The 24,943-nt window shown below is 42.8% G+C and overlaps 3 protein-coding genes across 4 annotated transcripts in view; 1 reads left to right on the top strand and 2 right to left on the bottom strand.

Annotated features, from left to right (window-relative positions):
• The window catches only part of LOC135511845 (phytanoyl-CoA hydroxylase-interacting protein-like), a 24,928-nt gene extending 16,905 nt beyond the window's left edge, over positions 1–8,023 (bottom strand). Inside the window, exon 1 of the mRNA XM_064933332.1 lies at positions 7,948–8,023. The gene's annotated coding sequence lies outside the window, so the exon portion shown is untranslated. The remainder of the gene's footprint in view (positions 1–7,947) is intronic.
• zgc:171971 (uncharacterized protein LOC569690 homolog) lies at positions 7,215–24,943 on the top strand. The gene is given in 10 exon segments (XM_064936319.1): positions 7,215–8,036; positions 10,237–10,283; positions 10,380–10,525; positions 10,642–10,766; positions 15,935–16,037; positions 22,114–22,319; positions 22,373–22,471; positions 22,474–22,554; positions 23,066–23,215; positions 24,709–24,943. Coding segments are annotated over 10 exon segments (1,269 nt in total). The 5' UTR covers positions 7,215–7,865; the 3' UTR covers positions 24,850–24,943.
• tfam (transcription factor A, mitochondrial) overlaps positions 10,205–24,943 on the bottom strand; it is a 30,202-nt gene continuing 15,463 nt past the window's right edge. Inside the window, exon 9 of one of the 2 annotated variants that reach the window (XM_064933334.1) lies at positions 10,205–10,501. The gene's annotated coding sequence lies outside the window, so the exon portion shown is untranslated. Of the gene's footprint in view, positions 10,502–23,137; positions 23,218–24,943 lie in introns of those variants that run through there. The other variant, XM_064933335.1, reaches the window with a different exon arrangement.

The raw sequence follows: 24,943 nt of genomic DNA, 5'->3' as shown, positions 1-24,943 counted from the left end.
CTTCCTGTATATAGCCATGTTGTTTCCTGGTACTTCCTGTATATAGCCATGTTGTTTCCTGGTACTTCCTGTATATAGCCATGTTGTTTCCTGGTACTTCCTGTATATAGCCATGTTATTACCTGGTACTCCCTGTATATAGCCATGTTATTACCTGGTACTCCCTGTATATAGCCATGTTATTACCTGGTACTTCCTGTATATAGCCATGTTATTACCAGGTACTTCCTGTATATAGCCATGTTATTACCAGGTACTTCCTGTATATAGCCATGCTGTTACCTGGTACTCCCTGTATATAGCCATGTTGTTACCTGGTACTTCCTGTATATAACCATGTTATTACCTGGTACTTCCTGTATATAACCATGTTATTACCTGGTACTCCCTATTTATAACCATGTTGTTACCTGGTACTTCCTGTATATAACCATGGTATTACCTGGTACTTCCTGTATATAGCCATGTTATTACCAGGTACGTCCTGTATATAGCCATGTTATTACCTGGTACTTCCTGTATATAGCCATGTTATTACCAGGTACTTCCTGTATATAGCCATGTTATTACCTGGTAATTCCTGTATAGACGGCCTACAGGGAGGAGGTGAGGGCCCTCGGAGTGTGGTGTCAGGAAAATAACCTCACACTCAACGTCAACAAAACTAAGGAGATGATTGTGGACTTCAGGAAACAGCAGAGGGAACACCCCCCTATCCACATCGATGGAACAGTAGTGGAGAGAGTAGCAAGTTTTAAGTTCCTCGGCATACACATCACAGACAAACTGAATTGGTCCACTCACACAGACAGCATCGTGAAGAAGGCGCAGCAGCGCCTCTTCAACCTCAGGAGGCTGAAGAAATTCGGCTTGTCACCAAAAGCACTCACAAACTTCTACAGATGCACAATCGAGAGCATCCTGGCGGGCTGTATCACCGCCTGGTACGACAACTGCTCCGCCCTCAACCGTAAGGCTCTCCAGAGGGTAGTGAGGTCTGCACAAGGCATCACCGGGGGCAAACTACCTGCCCTCCAGGACACCTACAGCACCCGATGTTACAGGAAAGCCATAAAGATCATCAAGGACATCAACCACCCGAGCCACTGCCTGTTCACCCCGCTATCATCCAGAAGGCGAGGTCAGTACAGGTGCATCAAAGCTGGGACCGAGAGACTGAAAAACAGCTTCTATCTCAAGGCCATCAGACTGTTAAACAGCCACCACTAACATTGAGTGGCTGCTGCCAACACACTGACACTGACTCAACTCCAGCCACTTTAATAATGGGAATTGATGGGAAATGATGTAAATATATCACTAGCCACTTTAAACAATGCTACCTTATATAATGTTACTTACCCTACATTATTCTTCTCATATGCATACGTATATACTGTACTCTATATCATCGACTGCATCCTTATGTAATACATGTATCACTAGCCACTTTAACTATGCCACTTTGTTTACATACTCATCTCATATGTATATACTGTACTCGATACCATCTACTGTATCTTGCCTATGCTGCTCTGTACCATCACTCATTCATATATCCTTATGTACATATTCTTTATCCCCTTACACTGTGTATAAGACAGTAGTTTAGGAATTGTTAGTTAGATTACTTGTTGGTTATTACTGCATTGTCGGAACTAGAAGCACAAGCATTTCGCTACACTCGCATTAACATCTGCTAACCATGTGTATGTGACAAATAAAATTCATTTTTTTTTTTACCATGTTATTACCTGGTACTTCCTGTATATAGCCATGTTATTACCTGGTATTTCCTGTATATAGCCATGTTATTACCTGGTACTTCCTGTATATAACCATGTTATTACCTGGTACTCCCTGTTTATAACCATGTTATTACCTGGTACTTCCTGTATATAGCCATGTTATTACCTGGTACTTCCTGTATATAGCCATGTTGTTACCTGGTACTTCCTGTATATAACCATGTTATTACCTGGTACTCCCTGTATATAGCCGTGGTATTATACCCTACAGACCAGGTACTAGATTACCCCATAGCCATATTTATACCCTACAGACCAGGTACTAGATTACCCCATAGCCATATTTATACCCTACAGACCAGGTACTAGATTACCCCATAGCCATATTTATACCCTACAGACCAGGTACTAGATTACCCCATAGCCATATTTATACCCTACAGACCAGGTACTAGATTACCCCATAGCCATATTTATACCCTACAGACCAGGTACTAGATACCCCATAGCCATATTTATACCCTACAGACCAGGTACTAGATTACCCCATAGCCATATTTATACCCTACAGACCAGGTACTAGATTACCCCATAGCCATATTTATACCCTACAGACCAGGTACTAGATTACCCCATAGCCATATTTATACCCTACAGACCAGGTACTAGATTACCCCATAGCCATATTTATACCCTACAGACCAGGTACTAGATTACCCCATAGCCATATTTATACCCTACAGACCAGGTACTAGATTACCCCATAGCCATATTTATACCCTACAGACCAGGTACTAGATTACCCCATAGCCATATTTATACCCTACAGACCAGGTACTAGATTACCCCATAGCCATATTTATACCCTACAGACCAGGTACTTCATCCTTTATTCAAAACACATTTTTGACATTATGGGAACACTTATGAGTAAGTTTCATGTTTATCGCATATGACCATTGGTATGCCAAATCCTAACAATCGACTGGGCATTCCCTTGTCGCACAACTGGGCCATTAGACCCTGCCTGCTGTGAGTCGGACTATAAATAAGAGGATTTACTAAACAGAAATCAGATCTTTGTGAGGTGTTGTCGAGCCCTTGAAGGTTCAATTAACCATCTCTAGGGCTGTGGCGGTCATGAAATCTCGTCAGCCGGTGATTGTCATGCAGTTAACTGCCGGTCTCACGGTAATTAACAAACACACTTAGCATCTCCTGGCTTCCACACAAGCCACTGATGCAGACTTTTGGAACATCTACATTTTAAAAAGTCTAATAAATCCATGTAATATAGCCTTATATAGTATTCCGAAACTGGGGTATGGGGTACGCGCAATGCCATTGGGGATAAGCCAAATAAAAATGTGGTACATAAAAAAAAAATCTTCCCATTTTAAAACAGTACATTTATATTTTCCTACAGGGCTATACATTTGGGTGAGGTGTTTTTCTCGCCTGAGTAGCATTGTTTCACTGCCATAAACACAATGAAACCATTTTAAACCGGCGAAATAACAACACAATGTCAAATACCGGTAGCCTAGTCAAATAATTTACATCCAATCACATTAACACGGAACCCAAACCGGCGTGCGCTATCATGCATAAATGTATTTTGTCCCCCTACACCAAACGCGATCACGACCCGCAGGTTAAAATATCAAAACAAACTCTGAACCAATGACATTAATTTGGGGACAGGTCGAAAAGCATTAAACATGTATTGCAATTTAGCTATTTAGCTTGCACTTGCTAGCTAATTTGTCCTATTTAGCTAGCTAACACATAAGATGGCCAACCAAATCGTTTCTAGTCATCTCTCCTCCTTCCAGGCTTTTTCATCTTTGAACTTATATGGTGATCAGCATCTAAACTTTCACAGTATTACCACAACGACTGACAACACAGTTCGTCTTTCAATCACCCACGTGGTTATAACCAATGAGGAGATGGCACGTGGGTACCTGCTTCTATAAACCAATGAGGCAGGACTTGCAGCGCGATCTGCGTCAGAAATAGAAATGACTTCTATTTTAGCCCTTGGCATCGCAGACGCTCGTTGGCGCGTGCGAGCAGTGTGGGTACAATAATTGAATAACATGGATTTCTACATTTATTTTGCGACGCTCGCGCACGTGACGTGTCCGGTCTGGTCAGCATGTAACCATTACTCTCTCGTGGGAAACCGTCACTCATGCACAGACATTTAGAAACGAAACATGATAATTTGAAAATAAGACACAGGAGTTTTTGAGCGAGAATAAAGATGACTTTCGAGTAGTAAAACATGTATAATAGCAACAGATACCATTAATAATAAGGGGCTAGAAGCATCTTATTTGGTGAGCTACCGAGTGGCTAGGACAGGCAAACCCCATGCTATTGTGGAGGACTTAATTCTTCCTGCTACCGCGGATCTGGCTGGGACAATGCTTGGGGAAAAGGCAAAAAATAAACTATACAGACAATGACTTCATCAAACAACACTGTTTCACAACGCATCAGTGACATGGCAGGAGATGTTTTCTTTGCATACAAGCATACAGTGAATTATATGCGTTACAGCTGGATGGGTCAACAGATGTGGCGGGCCTGGCACAGCTCCTGGTACATGTCCGTTACGTGAATGGGGGTCAATTAAGGAAGATATACTCTTCTGCAAACCACTGGAAACCAGGACAACATGAGAGGATATTTTTTAAGTGCTGGACAGCTTTGTGACATCAAATGGACTTTGGTGGTCAAGATGTGTTGGCATCTCTACTGATGGCGCAAAAGCCATGACAGGGAGACATAGTGGAGTGGTAACGTGTGTGCAAGCAGCTGCTCCTGACACCACTTGGGTCCACTGCAGCATCCACCGAGAGGCTCTTCCTGCCAAGGGAATGCCTCACAGTTTGAAATAAGTTTTGGACAATGCATTGAAAATTGTTAACTTTGTTAAAGCAAGGCCCCTGAACTCTTGTGTATTTTCTGCACTATGCAATGATATGGGCAGCGACCATGTAACGCTTTTACAGGGGCAAAATGTCCGCACAAAGGGCAAGAAGGTAGAGACCATGATTGAGTCTTTGAATGAAGAGATGGAGATAAACTGTCCGGTTTGAGTGTTTGTTGCAGCTCGCTCCAGTTGCTAGATGTTGCAAACTGAAAAGAGGAGCGACACAGGGATGTGTGTGCTTTGGGGATCTTTAACAGAATGTGACTGGCAGAACGGGTGTTGTATGTGGAGGATGAGGGCTGCAGTAGGTGTCTCAGATAAGGGGGAGTGAGGCCTAAGATGATTTTGTAAATAAGCTTCACATCTGTTGGTGACCACACAACATGGTAGCAACACATGACCACAAGGCATGGCAGCAACACATGACCACACAGCATGGCAGCAACACATGACCACACAGCATGGCAGCAACACATGACCACACAGCATGGCAGCAACACATGACCACACAGCATGGCAGCAACACATGACCACACAGCATGGTAGCAACACATGACCACACAGCATGGCAGCAACACAACATGGTAGCAACACATGACCACAAGGCATGGCAGCAACACATGACCACACAGCATGGCAGCAACACATGACCACACAGCATGGCAGCAACACAACATGGTAGCAACACATGACCACAAGGCATGGCAGCAACACAGCATGGCAGCAACACATGACCACACAGCAGGGCAGCAACACAACATGGTAGCAACACAGCATGGCAGCAACACAACATGACAACAACATGGTAGCAACACAACATGGCAGCAGCACAAAACATAGTACAAACATTATTGGGCCCAGACAACAGCACAAAGGGCAAGAAGGTAGAGACCATGATTGAGTCTTTGAATGAAGAGATGGAGATAAACTGCCCGGTTTGAGTGTTTGTTGCAGCTCGCTCCAGTTGCTAGATGTTGCAAACTGAAAAGAGGAGCGACCCAGGGATGTGTATGCTTTGGGGATCTTTAACAGAATGTGACTGGCAGAACGGGTGTTGTATGTGGAGGATGAGGGCTGCAGTAGGTGTCTCAGATAAGCGGGAGTGAGGCCTAAGATGATTTTGTAAATAAGCATCACATCTGTTGGTGCATTGTTGGTTGCATAGTTCCATCATCAGGACAAATTGGACCCATTCCAGTTGGATGAATACATTTGTACTTTATACCGTGCTTGCCAAATATCAGAACTCAGCATCAAACAAATCATACAAAATGCCCATTTTGGACCTTTTCTTAATTACTTTAAAATTCTACTTCACCAAAACCGCTGGACCGATCAACACCCAATTTGGTATGTAGCAGCTATCCACGGACATCTTTAAATACAGTATTTTCCAAGACTCTACATCAAACAACATGGCGCTACAAGCCAATGAACTTGCATGACATTTTGTCCTGTAAAACAGCACCACCATGTGCCGAACTGAACCATACTTTACAACTTAGCTGGACTGACATCCCTGCTGGTTAGAGCGCCACCGTGTGATCAATCTAAATGTGCTTACATATATTGAGTTTTGACAGTGTACCAATTTGTCACAATACGAATATCCTCATCTGATTTGTATGCATTTATGTGTGAGACCACGCACACATGAATATTCATTGGTAAATAGCGGCCATGCTTTTGTTACTAGTATGGAAATGATTGTGTTGATGAACCTTGGTCCACACATGCCACATGTCAAGTTTTGTGCAGATCTGTCAATCGGTGCGAGAGGAGTAGAGTTTCAAGTGATTTTCACAAAATTCTAAATGGTGGAAAATCCATCATGGCGGACTGTATGGGTTCCTGAGGGAAATTTGTTCCTTGTGGGGAGAGGGACCAATGGACCAAATTTCATGACTCTAGTTCACACGGGGTGCGGTCGCTGACCTTTCAAAGTGAGCAAATCCTATTGATTGTTGTAGCGCCACCATGTGGCCAACTGGCATAGTATTGCATGAGAGCGTGTGGCCTTTACCACGTTGCACAGTCCTGGGCCTTATCATCTCACAGGAAATTGTATATTTTTCCACCAAAATGTCAGAAAAAGAAACATAACAATATTGGAACAAATACAATTGGGGTTCTATTCTACAATAGGGGTTCTATTCTAATATTTTATCAGGTTACAACACCCATACAGGTTCAGTGATTGATTGCTATATTGTAATTACTTCGCCACCATGGCCTATTTATTACCTTACCTCTCTTATCCTACCTCATTTGCACATCCTGTATATATTTTTTTTCCTACTGTATTATTGACTGTATGTTTGTTTATTCTATGTGTAACTCTGTGATGTTGTTTGTGCCGAACTGCTATGCTTTATTTTGGCCAGGTCGCAGTTGTAAATGAGAACTTGTTCTCAACTGGCCTACCTGGTAGGTGAAGGTGAAATAAACAAACAAAAACACAATACAGCTATTCTTCTGAGACCGAATAAACACTGCCACCTTGTGTTCAGATAATGGAATCACGTGAAGACATAACAAAGCAGAATAAACGGTGCTGATGTGATTAACTTGGGGAACCGAATGAGCGATTGCCGTCTATTGTGAAGTATCCTGTATTAGTAAGAACTAGCGCGTGGAATGTCGGTTGTGTTTACTGGAGAGTCGCTCAAGTGATCAGGTAGTAAGTTACTTTGTATCAAGGATGTAGCCAACTGCTTTTTACCAAGGCCTTGTATGCAACACCTACAATATTCTTCCCAGGACAGACTGTTGGATTGTATAAGGCTGCTGTTCAGTCGCTGTTGTTGCTCAGATGTGCCCAGACATTACGGACAAGATGGACGCTACAGTTTCTGGAGGCTTACAGTACAATAACAGAGTGTTGTTTGAACACCGATATCCGTGTTTACGGAGGGGATACCTGCATTTTCTGACTTGACAGTAAGAAGGCCTATTGTTAATTCACATATCATATCTGTTTATTAGGCTATTGGACAGCGTGATGACGAAGAAATAGCAATTCGGTTCAAATATTTTTTATTCCAAATCGGAGTTATGCTGCCATTTTATTTGTAGGCTTCCCCATCGAATAAAGGGTGTAGGTTTAGTATAGCCTTCAACCCCTTAATACTGTATTGTCACAAAGCCGTCGGTTCCAGCCAGTGATTAGCAGAATGACTGATCCAAGCAGCAACACGGACTTCATGGCTGGCTACTCCGGTATCACCATACCAAATGTAGCTGGCAGTGGGTTACCTCATCGGACGGTGCTGAACTCTCCCCCTCCTCCAGGCAGACTGACGTCCCTGCGGTCCCGAGACCTGACTCTGGGCGGGTTCAAAAAGGTGATACCCAATGGAAACGCTCATACTGTATATCACAGACTACGTACTCAACCCATAGAGATAGATAGAGGACTCATCTTAGTATCTGTGCCATCAGGGCCCTGCTCCAGGCACACGTAAAATAAGCGGTCTCAATTAGCCATGTGAGAAGAAAATAAATTGAATTGATAAATTGTCTGGCTAAACTAATCGAAGCCAATTGTTTTAAGTCAGTGAAGAACAACATTTTATTTTCAATGACAGCCTTGTTCAGGGGAAGAATGACAGGTTTTTACCTTGTCAGCTCAGGGATTTGATCTTGCAACCTTTCGGTTACTAGTCCAACACCCTAACCACTAGGATACCGGCTGCCCCAGGTATACCAACCAGGCACGCAGGGCACATGCAGAACTACAGGGAATTAGCTGTAAAACTGCAACAACTAAAAATTACTCTGCCCCATGCAAAACGTGTAGAATTGCATGAAATGTGTTATAAAATTGAAAAAATGTCTCTGCCCCATACCAAAATGTGTAGAACTGCAGAAAACTTGCTTTAAAACTGCAACATTATCTTCACCCCATGGCAAAAGGTGTAGAATGCCAGGAAATGTACTTTAAAACATAAATATATTATCTCCACCATAAAGTGGGGGGCCACTAAAATGTAAATAACCTTTAAATAGGCAAGTGAGTTAAGAACACATTCTTATTTACAATGACGGCCAACCAAAAGGCCTCCTGCGGGGATGGAGGCTGTGATTGAAAAAAAATATATATAGAACAAAAAACACATCGCGACAAGAGAGACAACACTACATAAAGAGAAACCTAAGACAACATAGCAAGGCAGTAACACATAACACAGCATGGTAGCAACAGAACATGGTAGCAGCACAAAAAAAATGGTACAAACATTGGGCACAGAAAACAGCACAAAGGAAAAAAAGGTTGATCTTTACGATTGGCTGAACCCTCCTGGTGACCCAGTTGGACACGACTACAATAGGATCAGCAGGAGGGATGAGCCAATGAAGTTGGAAGTCCCACCCAGTTGACCACATTAAAATGGTGGAAGCCCTCAATGGTTCTGCCCATGCTAATCCCATAGATAGATATTTCACCTGATGTGTAAATGTGAAGCATCCGCTTGGCGTTTCCACTTACTACCAAATATGGTAGTGAGAGGAGGCCCAGTGGCCAGCAGTGGGAAAAGATGGATTTTCGCTGACATTCTGCTAATTTTCTCATCGATGAAACATTTGATCTCAATACAATTTTCTGTTTCCAAAACAAGAATTAACATGTTTTGAACAGAGTGTACTAAGTTTTGAAGACGTTACCATTTTTCAACATATAAAAATCGAGCTATGCGGGGAGAGGCTGCAGGGAGTCCCAGTTCCAAGACCAGTCAAGCGTCCAGCTAACCCTACGCCAATGACGTCGGTGGACCGCAAAAGGGAACTTGGATCCGGGTTAAGCAGCAACGATATCATCCTTCGCCACCGTTATCTTACGACATATAACTCAAGCTGGTAGGGTAGCCTAGTGGTTAGAGCGTTGGACTAGTAACCGGAAGGTTGGTTCAAACCCCCGAGCTGACAAGGTACAAATCTGTCGTTCTGCCCCTGAACGGGCAGTTAACCCACTGTTCCTAGGCCGTCATTGAAAATAAGAATTTGTTCTTAACTGACTTGCCTGGTTAAATAAAGGTAAAAAAATAAAAACCAGTCATGACTGTTCAACAAAACAATACATCATTTAAGTTTCTTTCCAGCGAATTTCTTAGTTACATAATTGTATAACTAACTAGCAAATTGGTTTTGAAGTTGAGGGTGCAGTATTTATGTTTGACAATGACGAACACGGCTAGTTTAGCTAGGAAAACAAGCTAGAGACATGATATAGCTGGGCGCACATGCACACTAGGCTATTTCAGAACAGATTGTAAATGTCAATCGTAAAAGCTTAAAACGATGTCTGCGTGAATCTGAATCTAGAAAATGAATGGTGAAGTCTCTTCTGGACACGGGAGACTCATCGTCCACTCTATTGTGAGCACTACTACATAACCAGTCTACAGTGGAGACGGAAACACAGTGGGTGATGAACAAAAGCAAATATACAGCTGCCCAGTGTCCTGTCACAAGCATTAAACAAAACAGTCATGATATTCAGATGACAAAATAGTAGAAATTAATAAACTGATATTTTTATTACAGAAAACCTTCGTACCCAATATCCATTCTCTGAGGAAGAGTAAAGATGAGTGAGTGTCGACTGTATTGCTTGAAGACACATTCCATTAGACTACCAAGGATCCAGTTTAGAAGAATACATGTTAACATTGAACTCCTTCCCCCAGGTTAAAGGAAGAGGCCCATGTTGCACCAAAGAAGGACAGAAGAGTGAGGGAGGAGAGGCACAGGGAGAGAAGAGAGCGCCCCCCTCAGATCATTCAGTCCCACTCCATCTTTGAACAGGGTCCTGCAGACACAGTAAAGAAACCAGGTGAATTGGACCTTCTCTGCCAGAAGCTGCCTTTACTGTGTGTTAAAGAAACAGGTTATTATTATGATCATTAGAAACACTGGATTCCAGTGTGTCCTGTCCTCTGTTCTGTGCAGGGGGGTGGAGAGGGACCGACCTGACAGACAGCAGATCCTCTCCTGTAGCTAAGTGTTTTAAGAAGGAGAGACGTGCCTCAGAGGAAAACGATAATGATATGTTACACAAGCTTCAACGGGATGATGTAAGTACAACAGCCTTAATGACTAGTCAACCTAAAGTACAACAGCCTTAATGACTAGTCAACCTAAAGTAACACAGCCTTAACGACTAGTCAACCTAAAGTACAACAGCCTTAACGACTAGTCAACCTAAAGTAACACACACAGCCTTACTGACTAGTCAACCTAAAGTAAAACAGCCTTAACGACTAGTCAACCTAAAGTAACACAGCCTTAATGACTAGTCAACCTAAAGTACAACAGCCTTAATGACTAGTCAACCTAAAGTAAAACACACAGCCTTAATGACTAGTCAACCTAAAGTAAAACAGCCTTAATGACTAGTCAACCTAAAGTAACACAGCCTTAATGACTAGTCAACCTAAAGTAAAACACACAGCCTTAATGACTAGTCAACCTAAAGTACAACAGCCTTAATGACTAGTCAACCTAAAGTAAAACACACAGCCTTAATGACTAGTCAACCTAAAGTACAACAGCCTTAATGACTAGTCAACCTAAAGTAAAACAGCCTTAATGACTAGTCAACCTAAAGTACAACAGCCTTAATGACTAGTCAACCTAAAGTAACACAGCCTTAATGACTAGTCAACCTAAAGTACAACAGCCTTAATGACTAGTCAACCTAAAGTAAAACACACAGCCTTAATGACTAGTCAACCTAAAGTAAAACACACAGCCTTACTGACTAGTCAACCTAAAGTAAAACAGCCTTAATGACTAGTCAACCTAAAGTAACAGCCTTAATGACTAGTCAACCTAAAGTAAAACAGCCTTAATGACTAGTCAACCTAAAGTAACAGCCTTAATGACTAGTCAACCTAAAGTAAAACACACCGCCTTAATGACTAGTCAACCTAAAGTACAACAGCCTTAATGACTAGTCAACCTAAAGTAACAGCCTTAATGACTAGTCAACCTAAAGTAACACAGCCTTAATGACTAGTCAAGCTAAAGTACAACAGCCTTAATGACTAGTCAACCTAAAGTAACACAGCCTTAATGACTAGTCAACCTAAAGTAACAGCCTTACTGACTAGTCAACCTAAAGTAACACAGCCTTAACGACTAGTCAACCTAAAGTAAACAGCCTTAATGACTAGTCAACCTAAAGTAAAACCAGCCTTAATGACTAGTCAACCTAAAGTACAACAGCCTTAATGACTAGTCAACCTAAAGTAAACACACAACCTAAAGTACAGCCTTAATGACTAGTCAACCTAAAGTAAAACACACAGCCTTACTGACTAGTCAACCTAAAGTAACACAGCCTTAATGACTAGTCAACCTAAAGTAACAGCCTTAATGACTAGTCAACCTAAAGTAAAACAGCCTTAATGACTAGTCAACCTAAAGTAACAGCCTTACTGACTAGTCAACCTAAAGTAAAACACACAGCCTTAATGACTAGTCAACCTAAAGTCAACCTAAAGTAACAACAGCCTTAATGACTAGTCAACCTAAAGTAACACAGCCTTAATGACTAGTCAACCTAAAGTAACACACAGCCTTAATGACTAGTCAACCTAAAGTAAACACACAGCCTTAATGACTAGTCAACCTAAAGTAATGACAGTCAACCTAAAGTAACAGCCTTAATGACTAGTCAACCTAAAGTAATGACTAGTCAACCTAAAGCCTTAATGACTAGTCAACCTAAAGTAACACAGCCTTAATGACTAGTCAACCTAAAGTAACACAGCCTTAATGACTAGTCAACCTAAAACACAGCCTAACACAGCCTTAATGACTAGTCAACCTAAAGTAAACAGCCTTAATGACTAGTCAACCTAAAGTAACACAGCCTTAATGACTAGTCAACCTAAAGTAAAACACACAGCCTTAATGACTAGTCAACCTAAAGTAACACACAGCCTTACTGACTAGTCAACCTAAAGTAAAACACACAGCCTTACTGACTAGTCAACCTAAAGTAAAACACACAGCCTTAATGACTAGTCAACCTAAAGTAACAACAGCCTTAATGACTAGTCAACCTAAAGTAAAACACAGCCTTAATGACTAGTCAACCTAAAGTACAACACACAGCCTTAATGACTAGTCAACCTAAAGTAACACAGCCTTAATGACTAGTCAACCTAAAGTAACACAGCCTTACTGACTAGTCAACCTAAAGTAACACAGCCTTACTGACTAGTCAACCTAAAGTAACACAGCCTTAATGACTAGTCAACCTAAAGTAAAACAGCCTTAATGACTAGTCAACCTAAAGTAACACAGCCTTAATGACTAGTCAACCTAAAGTAACACAGCCTTAATGACTAGTCAACCTAAAGTAACACACAGCCTTAATGACTAGTCAACCTAAAGTAAAACACACAGCCTTAATGACTAGTCAACCTAAAGTAAAACACACAGCCTTAATGACTAGTCAACCTAAAGTAACACACAATGACTAGTCAACCTAAAGTACTTAATGACTAGTCAACCTAAAGTAACAACAGCCTTAATGACTAGTCAACCTAAAGTACAACAGCCTTAATGACTAGTCAACCTAAAGTAAACAGCCTTAATGACTAGTCAACCTAAAGTAACACAGCCTTAATGACTAGTCAACCTAAAGTAAACAGCCTTAATGACTAGTCAACCTAAAGTAACACAGCCTTAATGACTAGTCAACCTAAAGTTAATGACTACAACCTAAAGTAACAGCCTTAATGACTAGTCAACCTAAAGTAAAACACACAGCCTTAATGACTAGTCAACCTAAAGTAAAACACACAGCCTTAATGACTAGTCAACCTAAAGTAACAACAGCCTTAATGACTAGTCAACCTAAAGTAAAACACACAGCCTTAATGACTAGTCAACCTAAAGTAACACAGCCTTAATGACTAGTCAACCTAAAGTAAACAGCCTTAATGACTAGTCAACCTAAAGTAACACAGCCTTACTGACTAGTCAACCTAAAGTAAAACAGCCTTAATGACTAGTCAACCTAAAGTAACAGCCTTAATGACTAGTCAACCTAAAGTACAACAGCCTTAATGACTAGTCAACCTAAAGTAAAACACACAGCCTTAATGACTAGTCAACCTAAAGTAAAACAACAGCCTTAATGACTAGTCAACCTAAAGTAAAACAGCCTTAATGACTAGTCAACCACAGCCTTAATGACTAGTAAAAAGTAACACAGCCTTAATGACTAGTCAACCTAAAGTAAAACAGCCTTAACTAAACCTAAAGTAACACAGCCTTAATGACTAGTCAACCTAAAGTTAATGACTAGTCAACCTAAAGTAACACAGCCTTAATGACTAGTCAACCTAAAGTAAAACACACAGCCTTAATGACTAGTCAACCTAAAGTAACACAGCCTTAATGACTAGTCAACCTAAAGTAACACAGCCTTAATGACTAGTCAACCTAAAGTAACACAGCCTTAATGACTAGTCAACCTAAAGTAAAGCCTTAATGACTAGTCAACCTAAAGCCAGCCTTAATGACTAGTCAACCTAAAGTAACACAGCCTTAATGACTAGTCAACCTAAAGTAAACAGCCTTAATGACTAGTCAACCTAAAGTAAAACACACAGCCTTAATGACTAGTCAACCTAAAGTAAAACAGCCTTACTGACTAGTCAACCTAAAGTAACACAGCCTTAATGACTAGTCAACCTAAAGTAAAACACACAGCCTTAATGACTAGTCAACCTAAAGTAAAACACACCGCCTTAATGACTAGTCAACCTAAAGTAAAACACACAGCCTTAATGACTAGTCAACCTAAAGTAAAACACACAGCCTTAATGACTAGTCAACCTAAAGTAACACAGCCTTAATGACTAGTCAACCTAAAGTACAACAGCCTTAATGACTAGTCAACCTAAAGTAAAACACACAGCCTTAATGACTAGTCAACCTAAAGTAAAACACACCGCCTTAATGACTAGTCAACCTAAAGTAACACAGCCTTAATGACTAGTCAACCTAAAGTAAAACACACAGCCTTAATGACTAGTCAACCTAAAGTAACACAGCCTTAATGACTAGTCAACCTAAAGTAAAACACAGCCTTAATGACTAGTCAACCTAAAGTAAAACACACAGCCTTAATGACTAGTCAACCTAAAGTAACACAGCCTTACTGACTAGTCAACCTAAAGTAAAAACACACCGCCTTAATGACTAGTCAACCTAAAGTAAAACACACCGCCTTAATGACTAGTCAACCTAAAGTAACACAGCCTTAATGACTAGTCAACCTAAAGTAACAACAGCCTTAATGACTAGTCAACCTAAAGTAAAACACACAGCCTTAATGACTAGTCAACCTAAAGTACAACAGCCTTAATGACTAGTCAACCTAAAGTAAAACACACAGCCTTAATGACTAGTCAACCTAAAGTAAAACAGCCTTAATGACCAGCTCCGTTCTTTTCTGTTCCGACCAGCAAAATAAAAGTTCTGAACTGGTTTGAACAAAAGAAAAGTACCGGTTTATATCGTTCCTTTTTAAACCTACTTCATGCAGTGCAGGTAGAGCAGCTTGTTATGGAGTTGGAAAGCTATAGCTCAGTGAGTTGTTTACATGTGTGATAGACTAGTCAGGCGTGAGATGCAACTGAAATGTTGAATTAGGGCCACAGCATTATACCTACAGACGAGCGGCTTCTGGAGGAACTTTGAATGTCTTTGATCTTCAGAGTTGGTTTAACATTCGACCAGAGAAGCTAGCTAGTTAACAAGCTTGTGTGTGCAGAGCGGCACCAGATTGCAAATCACGTCTTACCTTTCTGTAGTTAAAAAATACAATGTGAAATGTGATAACTATAGTATCCTTAACTAGCATTGAAAAAGTGAATCCATTCTTTTCTAATTAAAAATCTCTCCCCACATCTTCATGCTTGTAATGTCAGTAATGCTTTGGAGGGCGAGGGGCAGGTAGCCTACACGCACACACAATGGCAACGATTTTTAGCTGGCAGGCAGACACTGGAAGAAGTTTCTGATTAACAGAGGGATAACGTTATTAACTGGTTCCCATGTGTTTAACGTAACAGTTCTGTTCCGGAACAGTATAGATTACTTTCGTTCCCGGTTCTGATTCTGTTCGTAGAAACATTTCATTATTTCCATGAGCCGGTTCCAACCCCTGGTTGAAATACATATATTTATTTAAACCGCACACTTTTTCCCCCCCATGTAGTTTTTGGATGATCCTGGTTTGAAAAATGATGCCAAGAACAAGCCAATTCAACTGCCACTGTATCAATCTAGCAACGTCCTGATAACAGAGGCAACAAATCCATGTAAGTATTTACAGTGCCTTCAGAAAGGATTCATACCCCTTGACTTATTCCACATTGTGTTACAGCCTGTATTCAAAATGAGATTTCAAAATGTATCAAATGAAATAGAAATATCAAATTTACATAGGTATTCACACCCATGAGTCAATACATGTTAGAGTCATCTTTGGCAGTGGGTAAGTGTCTAAGAGCTTTGCACAATATTTTCACATTGTGGAGTAACTACAATGTTGTTGATCCATCCTCAAGTCTACTATCAGCCATTAAACTCTAAACATTTTTAAAGCCACCATTAGCCTCGTGAAATCCGAGTGGTTTCCTTCTACCCCAGCAACTAAGTTAGGAAGGACGCCTATATCTGTGTAGTGACTGGGTGTATTGATGCACCCAGTGTAATTAATAACTTCACCATGCTCAGATATTCAATGTCTGTTTTTTACCCATCTACCAATAGGTGCCGTTTGAGGCATTGGAAGACCTCATTGGTCATTGTGGTTGAAATTCCCTGCTCGACTGAGGGAGCTTCCAGATAATTGTATGTGTGGGGTACAGAGATGGGGTAGTCATTAAAAAAATCACGTTAAACAATATTCGACTATTACACTGAGTCCAATCAACTTTACTTAAAAAGTCCTTTTTGCATCAGCAGTATGTCACAAAGTGCTTATACAGAAACCCAGCCCAAAACCACAAACAGCAAGCAATGCAGATGTAGAAGCACGGTGGCAAGGAAAAATTCCCTAGAAAGGCAGGAGCCTAGGAAGAAACGGGATCCTATTCTGGCTGTGCAGGTAGAGATGAGTACATGGCCATTAAGGCTAGATTGTTATTTAGGATGATCATAGATGACCAACAGGGTCAAATAAGTGGTTGTAGAGTGTGCAGCAGGTCAGCACCTCAGGAGTAAATGTCAGTTGATTTTCCATAGCCGAGGTCGACAGATTAATCAGAATGGCCGATTATTAGGGCTGATTTCAAGTTCTCATAACAATCAGTGATGAGCATTTTAGGACACCGATCATGGCCGATTACATTGCACTCCACGAGGAGACTGCGTGGCAGGCTGACTACCTGTTATGTGAGTGCAGCAAGGAGCCAAAGTAAAGTGCTAGCTAGCATTAAACGTATCTTATAAAAAACAATCAATCTTAACAATCACTAGTTAACTACACATGGTTGATGATATTACTAGTTTATCTAGCTTGTCCTGCGTTGCATATAATCGATACGGTGCCTGTTAATTTATCATTGAATCACAGCGTTCGCAAAACGGGTAATTTAACAAGCGCATTCGTGAAAAAAAGCAATGTCGTTGCACCAGTGTACCTAACCAAAAACATCAACGCCTTTCTTAAAATCAATACACAAGTATATATTTTTAAACCTGCATATTTAGTTAATATTGCCTGCTAACAAAAATTTCTTTTAACCAGGGAAATTGTGTCACTTCTCTTGTGTTCTGTGCAACAGTCAGGGCAGCAGTTTGGGCCACCTGGCTCGTTGCGAACTGTGTGAAGACTATTTCTTCCGAACAAAGACAGCCAACTTCGCCAAACGGGGGATGATTTAACAAAAGCGCATTTGTGAAAAAAGCACAACCGTTGCACGAATACCTAACCATAAATACCAAGGCCTTTCTTAAAATAAATACACAGAAGTATATTTTTTCAAACCTGCATATTTAGTTAAAAGAAATCCAGGTTAGCAAGCAATATTAAACTAGGGAAATTGTGTCACTTCGCTTACGTTTATTGCACGCAGAGTCAAGGTATATGCAACAGTTTTGGCTGCCTGGCTCATTGCAAACTAATTTGCCAGAATATTACTTAATTATGACATAACATTGAAGGTTGTGCAATGTAACAGGAATATTTAGACTTATGGATGCCAACCGTTAGATAAAATACGGAACGGTTCCGTATTTCACTGAAAGAATAAACAGCTCTTCGCTGTGCTTCAAGCATTGCGCTGTTTATGACTTCATGCCTAGGGTTCCATAGCCGCAGGCAGAACAGCGGAAACTGGATTAGCAGCATGACCTGGGGGAGTGGGGACAGCCAGGAGTTGTCAGAGAGAGATGGCTGAATTAGAGGGAGCATACTTAAGATCACACCAGAGAAAACAGGATAGGACAGACTGACACTAGCCCCCCCGACACTGGGGACTGAGGGGGGGCGACTAGGCAGGATATAACCCCACCCACTTTGCCAAACCCCCCCCCCCCCCCCAACATCAGAGGGACATCAACAGACCACCAACGTACTACCCTGAGACAAGGTGGAGCCCACAAAGATGTCACCCAAGACCGGAGAGGAAGATCATGTCAGTGACTCAACCCACTCATGTCAAGTATAGTGAAAAAAGCTTGGCAAGACACGACGCTGACCTCCTAGGGACAACATGGGAGAGCACTAGCAAGCCAGTGACTCAGTCCCCGTAATAGGGTCAGAGGCAGAGAATCCCAGTGGAGAGAGGAGAGACGGACAGGCAGAGACAGCAAGGGCGGTTCATCGCTCCAGTGCCTTGCCGTTCACCTTCGCACCCCTAGGCCAGACTACACTTAATCATAGGACCTATTGAAGAGATGAGTCTTCAATAAAATACTTAAAGGTTGAGACCCGAGTCTGCGTCTCTCACATGGATAGGCAGACCATTCCATAAAAAGGAGAAAGCCCTGCCTCCAGCTGTTTGCTTAGAAATTCTAGGGACAGTAAGAAGCCCTGTGTGTTGTGACCATAGCGTACGTGTAGGTACGGCAGGACCAGAGAGATGGGTATGAGCACGTCTATGTATTGCTTTGTGGGTTAACAGCAAAACCTTGAAAATCAGCCTTGACAGGAAGCCAGTGTAGAGGCACTGGAGTAATGAGCAAATTTGACGGTTTGAGTCAAGAGTCTAGCAGCTGTATTTAGTGCTTTATGCAGGTAGCCGGAGAATCGCAGTCTAATCTAGAAGTGACAAAAGCCTGGATAAGTTCTTCTGCGTCATTTTATTTTTTACAGAAAGTTTCAGATTGTCTGCCTGGACCAATTTTTAGGTTTCTAATCTCCAAAAGAATGTGGTGTCAAAAGTTGCACTAAAGCCTAGGAGCACAAGGACAGACAGAAAAGCCTGATGCTATTAAAAAGGTAATTTACCACCTACACAAGTGTGGTCTCAGTACTATGACGGGGTTTAAAAAGAGACTGGAGCGTTTCGTATACATTGTCTTCAGGAAGGAACATTACCATTGTTTTTAAATGAATGGGAGATCCGATATAGGTGATGACGCCTCCGAAAGACTGAGTGGGTCTGTGGACTTTTCCATTAGAAGTCAGCAAAAATGTGAATATCTGCCATGACTACAAAGTCCGATAGGAGCTCAGTGAGGAACGCTGTATACGGCCCAGGAGGCCTGCAAACAGTAGCTATAAAAAGTGATTGAGTAGGCTGCATAGATTTCATGACAAGAAGCTCAAAAGACAAACACAGTCATATGTTTTCATAAATTGAAATCTGCTGTCATAAAAAAATGTTAGCAAAACCCCCGCCTTTGCGGGATGCACGGGGGATATGGTCACTAGTGTAACCAGGAGGAGAGGCCTCATTTAATGGCTTGAGCCATGTTTCAGTCAGGCCAATCACATCATGATCAGTGATTAGTTCATTGACTGTAACTGCCTTGAAAGTGAGGGATCTAACATTAAGAAGCCCTTTTTTGAGATGTGAGGTATTATCAATCTCTTTGAATAGGTATTATCAATCTCTTTGAATGACAGGAATGGAGCAGATCTTTATTCCAGCGAGATTGCTAAGGCGAACACCGCCCTGTCAGATTTGTTCTACCTAGATCGAGGCAGGCCTCCCAAGTGGCGCAAGGCTAGAGATTCTGGGCTCGAGTCCAGGCTCTGTCGCAGCCGACCGGGAGACCCATGGGGCGGCACAATTGGCCCAGGGTCGTCCGGGTTAGGGGAGGGTTTGGCTGGCATGGATGTCCTTGTCCCATCGCGCACTAGCAACTCCTGTGGCGGGTTGGGCACAGTGCACGTTGACACGGTCACCAGGTGCACGGTGTTTCCTCCGAAACACATTGGTCCAGCTGGCTTCCGGGTTAAGTGGGCATTGTGTCAAGAAGCAGTGCGGCTTGGTTGGGTTTCAGCGGACGCATGGCTCTTGACCTTCGGCTCTCCCGTGTCCGTGTGGGAGTTGCAGCGATGAGACAAGACTAACTACCGATTGGATAACACGAAATTGGGGAGAAAAAGGGGTAAAAAAATTTAAACCTAGATTGTTCACTGTCTCAATTTGGATAGCTGAGCTGACTACACTGACTGTGCTAGTGGCAGACTCCACTAAGCTGGCCTGCACCCTGTCTCAATGGGGATAGCTGAGCTGACTACACTGACTGTGCTAGTGGCAGACTCCACTAAACTGGCCTGCACCCTGTCTCAATGTGGATAGCTGAGCTGACTACACTGACTGTGCTAGTGGCAGACTCCACTAAACTGGCCTGCACCCTGTCTCAATGTGGATAGCTGAGCTGACTACACTGACTGTGCTAGTGGCAGACTCCACTAAGCTGGCCTGCACCCTATCTCAATGTGGAGTTAGAGACCTGTCTATATTCATCAATAAGATGAAAGCACACTTTGTTCCGGTTTGTGGATGAATCCCAGAAAGAGGGCCAATTATCTACAAATTATATATTTTGCGAGGGGAAGAAAACAGTTTTCAACAAGTGATGGAGTTGTGAGACTCTGCTGTAGAGCTCATCACTCCCCCTAACTGGGAGGGGGCTAGAGACAATTACTCGATGCCGACATCTTTCTAGCTGATTTTCAAGCTGAAGCCATGTTGCGCTTGGTGACCTCAATGTTTCATCCTAACATCATTGGTGCCGACGTGGATAACAATATCCCTATACTCGCCAGTTGTCAAAGCCAGCACCCTCTTCAGATTAGCCTTAACGTCGGTAGCCCTGCCCCCTGGTAAACAGTGTATGATCGCTGGATGATTCTTTTTAAGTCTAATACTGCGGGTAATGGAGTCTCCAATGACTAGGTCAATTTGTCAGAGCTAATGGTGGGGAGGCTTCGGCGGCTCAGACCCCATAACGGTGGAGGAGACACCTGGGAAGCCTCAGGCTCTGACTGACTCGTTGCTTAGTGGGGAAAACTGGTTGAATGTTTCTAATCGGCTGCATGAGCGACACCATGTGGACAGCATTTCTTTCCAGAATCCATGTTGTTCACTGTGCTGTGCTGGAGGGGGTCTGTGCTGGTGGGGAGGGCCATAACGACTGGGGGGGACTGTGCTGGGTGGGGGGGGGGGGGGAGACTGTGCTGGGGGGATTAACACTACTACCTGTATTTACTGGTGGCACAAACACCATCATCCTTTCCTACACTTCAATTGCCCTTGGCCTAACTATTGCATCTGAAGCAGGGTTCACAACCCAGCGATCCTCCTGTATATTCAGAGGACAGCGACTGCAGTGAGAAGGCATCATGTTACTCAGCTTTTCCATCTGGACAAGCTCCTGCAGATCCATGCCAGATGGATCCCATCCCGGACGCTTTTGGAAGGAAGTAGAGGGTGGACAAAACTAGGACGTTGGTAAACTTGTTAACGCCAGAGTTTGATTAAACTGTTAACACTAAAAAAGAGAGAAAGGAGCAACAAATAGCAGATCAGCAGAGACAACGGGAAGTCCATTGTTAAGGGTTAGGGTTATTTGTACTCCTGAACTTATTGAGGCTTGCCATAACAAAGGGGTTGAAAACTTATTCACTCAAGACATTTCAGCTTTTCATTTTTAATTTCTACAAACATAATTCCACTTTGACATTATGGGGTGTTGCGTGTAGGCCAGTGACACAATCTCAATGTAATCCATTTTAAATTCAGGCTGTAACAACATGAGGAATAAGTCAAAGGGGTGTTTCCTGAAGGCCCTGGATGCACAGGATGTAGACAATTAGACATGCAAATACATGGGGGATATACAGAGGTGCACAGACTCAATACATTAACACGTGTTCCAGTCTTCCAAACTGGTTCCCAGGTAGCTGATGGTCCTGTGTTTGTTGCCCTACAGCATTCAGAGCCCCTGCTACTACTAACCCAAACCTGCCCCTTCAGTACGGACCAGGCCAGATCCCTCAGTATAGACCAGGCCAGGGGGTCCTGTGCCCTGACCAGATCCCTCAGTATAGACCAGACCAGATCCCTCAGTACGGACCAGGCCAGGGGGTCCTGAGCCCTGACCAGCCCTCTGTAGCAGAGCTCTTCCACCAGCTAATGGTTTCTACTGTCCACCATTCTAACAAGGAAGCATTTCAGATCTTCTTCCTCAGGACCCTGAGACAGAAGAGTTGCTGTTCATCCAGCTACCTGATACTATCCCTGGCCAGCCAACCACAGCCTCCGTCCCAAGCCAGCCAATCACAGCCACCGGCCAGCCAATCACAGCCACAGAAAGAAATTTAAAAAAGACTCCAAGTCCGACGGCAAGCGCATCTCTCACATTAAAGCACCGGTGAGTAACGACCACATTCTATCCTTATTTTCTACCGTCCACTTCATTCTAACAAGGAAGCATTTCACGCCAAGGTCTACATTTGCTGTATTCCATCTTCTTCCTCAGGACCCTGCTAGAGACAGCGTTCACATCCAGTCAGAGTTCCCCTCAGGACCCTGACCCCTAACCCTAAAGGCCATGTTCTTCCTCAGGACCCTGCTAGAGACAGCGTTCCCATCCGGTCAGAGTTCCCAGGACCCTGCTGACCCCTGACCCTAAAGGCCATGTTCTTCCTCAGGACCCTGCTCGAGACAGCATTCCCATCCAGTCAGAGTTCCCCTGACCCCTGACCCTAAAGGCCATGTTCTTCCTCAGGACCCTGCTAGAGACAGCGTTCCCATCCAGTCAGAGTTCCCCTGACCCCTAACCCTAAAGGCCATGTTCTTCCTCAGGACCCTGCGAGAGACAGCGTTCACATCCAGTCAGAGTTCTCCTAACCCCTGACCCTAAAGGCCATGTTCTTCCTCAGGACACTGCTGGTAAAGACGTTCCTGTCCTGTCAGAGTTCACAGAGGGGTTTCTGGGTAAACTACAGATCAGGAAGTCCGGCAAGGTGCAGCTGGTGCTGGGAGACATCACTATGGACGTCTCAGAGGGAGCTGCCTTCTCTTTCCTACAGGTCTGTTAATATAATAGACATTACAGGGTTAGATGGTGTTGAGACACATCACTATGGACGTCTCAGAGGGAGCTGCCTTCCCCTTTAGAACAGGTACCTAACAGTATAGTTCTCCTGTTTAGTCCTATAGAACCACAGTCCTGATTCACTGTGATCCAGGATGTGTTTAGTCCTATAGAACCACAGTCCTGATTCACTGTGATCCAGGATGTGTTTAGAACCACAGTCCTGATTCACTGTGATCCAGGATGTGTTTAGTCCCACAGTCCTGATTCACTGTGATCCAGGATGTGTTTAGTCCTATAGAACCACAGTCCTGATTCACTGTGATCCAGGATGTGTTTAATCCTATAGAACCACAGTCCTGATTCACTGTGATCCAGGATGTGTTTAATCCTATAGAACCACAGTCCTGATTCACTGTGATCCAGGATGTGTTTAATCCTATAGAACCACAGTCCTGATTCACTGTGATCCAGGATGTGTTTAATCCTATAGAACCACAGTCCTGATTCACTGTGATCCAGGATGTGTTTAATCCTATAGAACCACAGTCCTGATTCACTGTGATCCAGGATGTTCACTGTTTAATCCTATAGAACCACAGTCCTGATTCACTGTGATCCAGGATGTGTTTAATCCTATAGAACCACAGTCCTGATTCACTGTGATCCAGGATGTGTTTAATCCTATTCACTGTGATAGATTCACTGTGATCCAGGATGTGTTTAATCCTAGTCCTGATTCACTGTGATCCAGGATGTGTTTAGTCCTATAGAACCACAGTCCTGATTCACTGTGATCCAGGATGTGTTTAGTCCTATAGAACCACAGTCCTGATTCACTGTGATCCAGGATGTGTTTAGTCCTAAAGAACCACAGTCCTGATTCACTGTGATCCAGGATGTGTTTAGTCCTAAAGAACCACAGTCCTGATTCACTGTGATCCAGGATGTGTTTAGTCCTATAGAACCACAGTCCTGATTCACTGTGATCCAGGATGTGTTTAGTCCTATAGAACCACAGTCCTGATTCACTGTGATCCAGGATGTGTTTAGTCCTATAGAACCACAGTCCTGATTCACTGTGATCCAGGATGTGTTTAGTCCTAAAGAACCACAGTCCTGATTCACTGTGATCCAGGATGTGTTTAATCCTATAGAACCACAGTCCTGATTCACTGTGATCCAGGATGTGTTTATAGAACCACAGTCCTGATTCACTATCCAGATTCACTGTGATCCAGGATGTGTTTAGTCCTACCACAGTCCTGATTCACTGTGATCCAGGATGTGTGATCCAGGATGTGTTTAGTCCTATCCTTCACTGTGATCCAGGATGTGTTTATAAGAACCACAGTCCTGATTCACTGTGATCCAGGATGTGTTTAATCCTATAGAACCACAGTCCTGATTCACTGTGATCCAGGATGTGCAGACAATGGCTTAGGGTCAGACAATAAGAGGCTAAATCATCTGTTATTTCTCCCACAGCAACTGGTGTCTGTGCGTCTGTCTGAGGGCCTGACTGGAGACATGAGTATCCTGGGGAACATCAAGCACAAGCTGGTCTGCTCTCCAGACTTCCAGGCTCTGCTACAGGAGCCATCACCTGACCACTCAGCACATCTCTAACTTATATTCAGTACACCTTTTTCAGCATTAACTGTGTAGACATTGTACAGTTTTATTACACGATGTGAGGATTAACTGTGTAGATATTGTACAT

This window comes from Oncorhynchus masou, chromosome 24, assembly GCF_036934945.1.
Source record: "Oncorhynchus masou masou isolate Uvic2021 chromosome 24, UVic_Omas_1.1, whole genome shotgun sequence".
NCBI classification, from domain to species: domain Eukaryota; kingdom Metazoa; phylum Chordata; class Actinopteri; order Salmoniformes; family Salmonidae; genus Oncorhynchus; species Oncorhynchus masou.
This window is presented reverse-complemented; position numbering and strand designations above follow the sequence as displayed.